Source organism: Nannospalax galili, unplaced genomic scaffold, assembly GCF_000622305.1.
Source record: "Nannospalax galili isolate Female #2095 unplaced genomic scaffold, S.galili_v1.0 scaffold110, whole genome shotgun sequence".
NCBI lineage: Eukaryota > Metazoa > Chordata > Mammalia > Rodentia > Spalacidae > Nannospalax > Nannospalax galili.
This window is the reverse complement of record NW_008328707.1, coordinates 206285-214235: the sequence shown is the minus strand read 5'-3', so window position 1 is coordinate 214235 and position 7951 is coordinate 206285. Positions and strand designations below refer to the sequence as shown.

Genomic DNA, 7951 nt, shown 5'->3' with positions numbered 1-7951 from the left:
TTTTTGGTCTTTTTGAGACAGCGTCTCCCTGTAGCCCCAGCTGTCCTAGAACTCACTGTGTAGACTAGGCTGGCCTTGAACTCACTGAGATCCGCCTGCTTCTGCCTCCCGAGTGCTGGGATTAAAGACGTGTGCCACCACACCCAGCCAACTTTTTATATTTTTTTCTCTCTACTGTGATACCTCTCACAAATGTGCAATTGCTATTACAATGGTGCCGTTCCGTTTTCTACAGTGTAGCAAAGTGTTTATGTAGTTGTGTGAGAAGTTGGACACCTGCTGTGAGTTATCAGATTGAATGTATACATATAATTTAAAACATGCACATTTAATTTACATTATATATGAAAATAGGCTGGATTCTAGCTGTTACGTTGAAGGCTAACATTCTGGTGGGTTTTGGTTGTTTTAAGGCTTCTTCACCCATAAAAAATAGTGATTGACCAAAGTACCGTGATTCTTAACTGTTTTGTTGCTATTTGAACTTATCTATGGGAATTTGAAGAAAGCTGTAAATTTACTCTCCAGAAAAATGTATGTATACATATAATTTTGTAAATAACTAGAGAGAGAAGAAAGAGGGATCAGTTAGCCTTCCTGAAGTCCTTGTGAATTCCAGTTTAAAACTCTGCTCTAATTTAAAATATTTTATTATTTTTATTTTATGTGTATGAATGTATTGCCTGCATGTATGTAAGTGCACCTGTGTTGTGAAATGCCAGTGGAAGTCAGAAGAGGGCTTTGGATTCCCCTGGAATTGTGGGTGCTGGGACTCGAACCCGGGTCCTCTGCAAGAGCAGTCAGTGTTCTTAACTGCCGAGCCATCTTTCCAGCTTCTGGTAATTTTAAATCGTATGAGTCAAATTTTTGTATAAACGGAACTGCTGCCTTATGTCTAAGAATGAAAAACCCCAACTCTGGCTTGGGCTCTATAAAGTGGCTCTTACTGTGTGAAGTGATGAGTTCTGTTTGAACCTCATGAGTTCTCTTTGAACCTCCACCGTCATAGGTAATCCTCAAGGAACTGACTTAATATTTCTGTTTACTCTGTGTAGCATGCCCAGGGCTCTCTCACCCTCATGTGACATCCCTTCAGAGTAAATGTTCTGAAAATGGCATGTTTAAAAAAAAGGTACATAAATGCACCCATGTTGTGCGATGCTTGTGGAGGTCAGAAGAGGGCGTCAAATTCCCCTGGAACTGTAGTTAAGAATGGTTGTTAGCTGCCATGTGGGTGCTGGGAATCAAACCCAGGTCCTCTGTAAGAGCAGCCAGTGCTCTTAACTGCTGAACCATCTCTCAGTCCCAGTGCTTCATAACTTTTATGTTTAGGCAATAAAATGTAAGTTCCAGAGTTTAAATTAAATTTGTCCCTTTCTCTCTTTTTTTTTGTAGTGCAGCATATATGATATTAGTGTGATTATAATTGGACTTCATAATTTTCAGAAAACGGAAAAATTACGTTGCCATTTAATACAGTTCCATCTTCTATAATCACTTTGCTAATTTATATGGTTTTCTTTGTAAAGCAAAAATGAAACATTCATGCATATTTTGAAACAGAGTCCAAGAAGTCTTTTAAAAAATTTTTGAATATATAGTTTGCAAATAAAAATTACATATGCTTAAGATGGACAGTTTGATGTTTTCATATACATAAATAATCACTACAAGCAAGCTAATTCATGTATCTTACCACCTCACATCGTCTCTTTTCCCCTCCCTCCCTCCTCACTTCCTTCCTCCCTCCCTTTTTTCTTTTCTGTGATGAAAACACTTAAAATCTACTGTCTTAGCAAATCTCAAGTAAAGATGGGAGTCTAAGCCAGGCATGGTGTTATATGTTTATAATCTCAGCAATCCTGAGGCAGAAGCAGGAGGATAGAGACTTTAAGACCATCTTAGGCTACATAGTGAGACCCTCCCTCCCCCCTTAAAAAAGTCTTCTTGACCCCTGAGGTTTTAGCAGCTTCTCCTGATTAGAAATGCAAACAAGGACCTTTAAAGAACTTTTGTTGGTATCTGGGAACTGTGGACTTTGGGCGTGACCCTTATGCTGGCACCTTCTCTTTGCTTTGAGGGCGGAACAATTTTGGCTTGGGAAAGAATCAGTGATTACAATGTGCTGACTAGACATTGGTGAGCGTTTGAGAAGGTCATACCTCTTTACCCTTTGATTCATTACAGGAGAGTTTCCTTAAACTCTACTAAACTTTGGCATATTAGAGAGTGACTTGATTACAGATGTTTAAAAAGTTGCCATTAGCAAGAAATTGTAGAGTAAAATGCTCAGAATGTTTTACATGTTCTTTTATGCTTGAGATTTCATGATATGAGATAGAAGATGGAAACCTTGCACGATAATGGCCATTGATAATCAGAACTTTTTGTGAGTAATTCAAAAGGCTGTATTTATGAATTGAAAATATCCGAAAGAGAAAAAATATGTTAGGTGTTTCTGATTGCTTCCCAGCCTGTAGAAAGACCGTTCCCATTGGCTATTGGAAGGCAGGGTAGTCAGGAGACAAGATTGTTTTGCTGAGAGTTTGAAAAAAGAAAGTGAAAGAAATACATTTGTGGTCTCTCTTCCATGTGTTAGTTTTATTTTACTTAGTTACTTTACTGGTGATTGGTGTTCATTGATAAGCTCTAAAGGTATTCTTTGTATGTATGTAATGTTTCCATTTCCCTTAGATAAGGGTAATCTGATGGAGGTAGATTATGCATTTTTTTCAATGCAAAGTTAAAATTTTTGCCAGCTACTCTTTTTTAACAGTGGAAGTGAGTATGAAGTTGAAATCACCCAGCTGCCTGTCAAATAGTAATTTAGCAGAGAATTTCCCAAGCTCAATGGTATATTATTGGGATTGTCTTCTTTTAGCTATGTGGAGGGAAAAGGGAACAGCGTTATTGAGTGTATTCTTTCTTCCAGTCCTAACACAAATGCTATTTCTTTTGTCTTTTTAGCACTTATGCTTTTAGTTTTATGTTAAAAATAACAGTTAAATCCCAGAGAGGCCAGGTTGCTTGCATGCCATACAATATTTAAGTTTGGCAGTGAGGATTTGAAGCTGTCTTTTAGACTTCTAAAGCTTTTGAGTTTTACATGATATGTTTTGTTGTTTCTGGGTTTCATGTAGCCCAGGCTGACCTGGAACTCACTGTGCAGCCAAGGCTGATCTTGAACCACCAATCCTGCCTCTGTCTCTTGAGTGCTGAGGTTGTGTGTGCCACCATACCCAGCTGTGTATGACACTTTCCTTACCTTCCTAACTTAGAGGTTTTTGTCAAAGACATGGGCACAGAGGCCTAGTAATTCTATATCAACTACTACAAAATCAGAATGTGGGATGGAGGGTAGACCCTCCAGAGGACTGTTCTATGTGAAGGGCTAGCATTGTTTTTCATCTGTACCACATGTATATGAGGGATAAAGCATTAGTAGTTTGGGGACCAGTATTAAGTAGGGTGGTCAACCATTCCGGTTTGTCCAGGACCAGGTTGTGAAGCTTTGTTTTGAAACCCAAATTAGTGCCAGATATGGTGGCACATACCCGTAGTCCAAGCTCAGAAGGCTGAAGTGGGAGTATTACTTGTGTCCATGAGTTCAAGACCAGCTTGCACAACATTGAGATCACAACACAGCAAAATAACTGGATGAAGGGTTTTTCAGGAAGCTGGACTTCCAGTGTTAAAACCTGGGATATCAGTGTGCTCTGGGGCAAGTTGGTCATCACTATAGTAACAAAGGATGTAAGATTCATTTCTTGAGTCATAAACCAAGACGTGAACTAAAAACAACATTCTGAAATGAATTAAGTGGATATTTTACAAATGGCTTGATAAATAATTTTTAACCGTAATATATTTATAGTAGTAATAAATTCATTCACAAAGCATTCTGCACGTACTCAACAAATCTCTGAGATTTTTGTGCATTCTTAGACATCTGTTTTAAGCCTGCCTTGTTTCCTTTCATTCTTCTGACATTGTGCATCTTGCTCTTTGTTGGAGGATCTAATTGCCTAAGAAAATATCCATGAATCTGGCTCTGTTATTAGAAATATAGTTGACCATGCACAAATACACAATTAAATGATATCTCTAATGACTGATTCTTTTTGACTGTGGTAAAGGATATAGGTGGTCTAAAGTTTTGCAGATTTCTTTTGAGTTAGAGCAGCAGTTACCTATAATTGGTTCGTGGTCTTAGTCATTTACAGCAAGTGCTTATTATATAGCCTGTACTGCCACCCTTGTCAAGAGCACTGTAATTCCCCCTGAGATCCCAGTATGTGTTCTTGTGTAAAGGGATGTATGAGTGTACATTCTCATTTTCTGGCATGGCCTGAAAGATAAGATTCAAAGAAAAATGCACTTCTGAAAAAGAAGGAAGTACTCTGATTTTCCAGGCATTGCAGAAGTGTGTTAAAATGTTTTAAGTCTATTTATGAGACAAAAGAGGGTTTTTTTTTTCTTTTAAATCTAGGTTTATATTATTTGCTAGACTATTTGTGACATGGAATGGGGGAAATCAATACATGGGTAAGAAGAGCACAGGCCCGTTGGGACCTTAATGAATAGTAGTGGGTATTCATTTAAGTTGTTCTTCAGAGAAATTATGAACCATAGGTATTTACCCCAGTCACAGAGTCAGAGAACATGGCAGGCGCAAGCTTGTTGAGCTGCTCAGGTTCCAGTTCTTTCCTTCTGGATGCTGGGAGGTACCTGGTACTTCTCATTTCTTCTCCTTACTTGTGCTTGTGTCATTTGCTTACCAGGAGGACAGTCTTTCTTCAGCAGGAAGGATTCCATCCGTACCATCTACACTTCCCTGCATAATGAACTGAAGAAAGTGGTCACTGGCCGAGGTGCCCTGGGTGGGACCGCCCCTCACGTGGAAGAACTCCTTTCTCACCTGTCAGAGCAGCTCTGCTTCTTTGTTCAGGCTCGGATGGAGATTGCAGACTTTTATGAGAAAATGTACATGCTCAGCACACAGAAGTTCATCAATGCTGAAGAGCCGGTTGGCCTTCTGGACACCATCCTCAAGAAGTACAGCTCCAGGTAAGTGCGGGAGGAGGGAGAAGAGAACACGACAGCCTTGTGGACCTCACACAGGCACTGAGATCTTTCCTCACTCTTAGAAAGATCTCTCATGAGATAACTGTATTCCCTTTGTGAATACTCATTAAGCAACGGGCATACATAAACACTGGTGCTTAGTTGACACCATGTTGGATGGATGCTTCTCTAAGTCACAGAGAGCAAGTTCAGGGCATCTAGGGCTACAGGGAGACCCTGTCTCAAAAAAAAAAAAAAAAAAAAAAAAAAAATGTTGCAATGGCTCAGTGGTTAAGAGTACTGGCTGCTCACAGAGGACCCGGGTTCAATTCCCAGCACCCACATGGCAGCTAACAACCGTCTGTAACTCCAGTTCCAGGAGATCCAACACCCTGTTTTGACCTCTGTGGACACTGCATGACACAGGTGCACTTAACATACATGCAGACAATACACTCATACATATAAAATAAAAGTAATAAATAAAATATTTTTAAAAAGATGTTGCTAAACTGGAAAATTGTATTTGGAGGAAATTGCTCCTTACAGAGAACTGAGGCTACTTGTGATAGCTGCTTACTGTGTGACCCTGAAGACAGCACCAAAAGAATTTCAGAAGATTGTGAATATCATTCAAGTGAATGGTCTTGTTTTATTTCTATTTCCTTGGAGCCTGACATAGTTGGTGCACATAGTAGGTGCTACTTGGATTGACTGGAAAGTAGCTTCTTTGAAGGCTATTATGTATTTTAGTATTAATTCAGATATGTTTGATTCAAAACAAAGGTACTGGAGCTAGGGACCCCATGCCTACAGTCCCAGTTACTTGGGAGGCTGAGGCAGAAGGGTCACAAGCTTAAATCTAGCCTAGTTAACTTAGCTGGACCCTATTCAAAACAAATAACTAAAGGAGCTTGGATGTAATGGGTGGTAGGTGAGCAGTAGGACCCTTGCACAGCATGCCCAGGGCCCTGGCTTCATTTACATTCCCAAGTGGAGGATTATACCCATTCTATTCATGGAATTGGGGCAGGTGGGAGCAGAGTGGGGATGGCCATTAAAAAGGCTTTGCAGAACTGCTTCTACTTCAGGAGGTAGAATGTCCCTTAGGAGAGTAGGTAAGATTTTGAGAGCAAGAGCACAGGTGCTTTGAGATGAGAAGGTATTTTCAGTGTATGAAAATAGCCTTGGGGTTTTGGTACTTGCTGTTTTCTTCTCTCTGGAATATGCTTGTCTTGGTTGTTTCTTCATCTTTAAATCTTGGTTCAAATGTCAGAGAAGGCTTCTTTTTCTGTTCTACCAAAATTATCCTCTTTTTAGTGACCTTCATGATCATCTTCTGTTTTCTTCATGGCAGAATTGCCACTTGAAATGACTGTTATTTGCTTACAGGGATGTTTTTATTGTTCCTTTTCTCACAAATTAGATTGTTAAGTCCATGGTAGCTTCTGTGGCTGTGGTACTGGAGCACAGCCTACCATAGAGCAGATGCTCACTGGATGAATGAAGGAGTGAATCGTGTTCAGCATGAACCTCATTTGGTAACTAGTGGGGAACCACAACAGGTTTTCGAACAGGGGAGTATCATGTTCTCATCTTTACCTAAGACTAATTACTGTGGCACAGTGTGTGGAAGTGTTGGTGAAGGTGTGATCTCAGGAGGAAAGGGCAGTGGGCAGACCGCCTGGGTAGGTAGTCTGAGAAGTGGTGGTGGGGCCACTTGGTTGCAGGACAGTGGGAAATAAGATGGTGATATCGAGTCTACAGTCTTGGCAGCCAGATGGTAGGCATGGTGAGAGGTTGCTGCCAAGGCGGATTTGGAGGCGTCCCTCCCCCATGACAGTATCATCAACAGGATGGAGAAGAAGGGCTCCTTTAGAAGGAGGGTACTGAGCTAAAGTTGCGGTCAAGTGACTAGCTGGTTTTCAAATTGAGTCTCAATAAGCATTTTAAAAATGGAGGCCCGGAGCTCCTGGAAGGCTAAAAAATAAAGCAATTTGAAAGTAAACGCATGAGTTTTTATTGTCAACTAAAGTGTCAGAGTTTATTTAACAAAGCATCATTTGATATTACAGTTTGTAGATTTCAAAAAAGGAACAATATTTATATACATCTATTTTGAAGGAACGTGGCACATACTTAGCAACTACTATGTGCCATGCATTCTGTAAGACTCCATCTGTTACCTGGTTTCCTTTATAGGTATAGACAGCCCTCCTTTTACGGTCTTAGAAGTTAAACAGTTTTCTCAGGAACTCACCTCTCTCTGACTTGAGTCCATATCTATTTCATTTTCATTTCTGGAGCTAGGGATTGACCTCCAGACCTCTCACATGATAAACATGTACTATACTCCAGTTGCACCCCAAGTGAAGCCCTTACTCATTGTTGCTTGTATAAAACTCGAATACAAGTAAATAATTTCTCTCTGTTGTAAGACTGGTTTGTCAGAGACAGCGTAACTGCTTACTACATCTACCTGCTAGGAATTAGAATTGTTTTCTGCCATAAACTCATGCAGTGTAGATGATGAAGATTATTTTGTTTGTTCTTTCTCTATCATTTTATTTATTTAGATTTTTTGAGACAGGGTCTCACTCTATGTAGCCCAAATTTTCCCTGTGTGTGTCTCCCAAGTACTGATTGATTTTCGGCATGAGCCATCATACTCGGTTTGTGTTTGTGTGGGGGGGGTGGGAGTGGGGTTGTTGTTATGTTTTTGAGACAGGATCTCAGTATGTAGTTCAGGCTATCCTCAAAAATACTGATCCTCCGACCTCAGCCTCCCCAGTGCTGAGGGTATAGACATAGTCCTACACACCAGGCACCTGGCTTTTTTTTTTTTTTTTTTCTTTTTTGAGAGGGGGTTTTTCTATACCCCCCAGTG

At 40.2% G+C, this 7951-nt stretch overlaps 1 protein-coding gene across 2 annotated transcripts in view; it reads left to right on the top strand.

Annotated features, from left to right (window-relative positions):
* Positions 1-7951, top strand: part of CUNH12orf66 (chromosome unknown C12orf66 homolog) — a 61302-nt gene that overhangs the window by 2290 nt on the left and 51061 nt on the right. For both annotated transcript variants that reach the window (XM_008828978.3, XM_029561489.1), the window contains exon 3: positions 4782-5067. In XM_008828978.3, coding sequence (XP_008827200.3) covers positions 4782-5067 — 286 coding nt within the window. The remainder of the gene's footprint in view (positions 1-4781; positions 5068-7951) is intronic.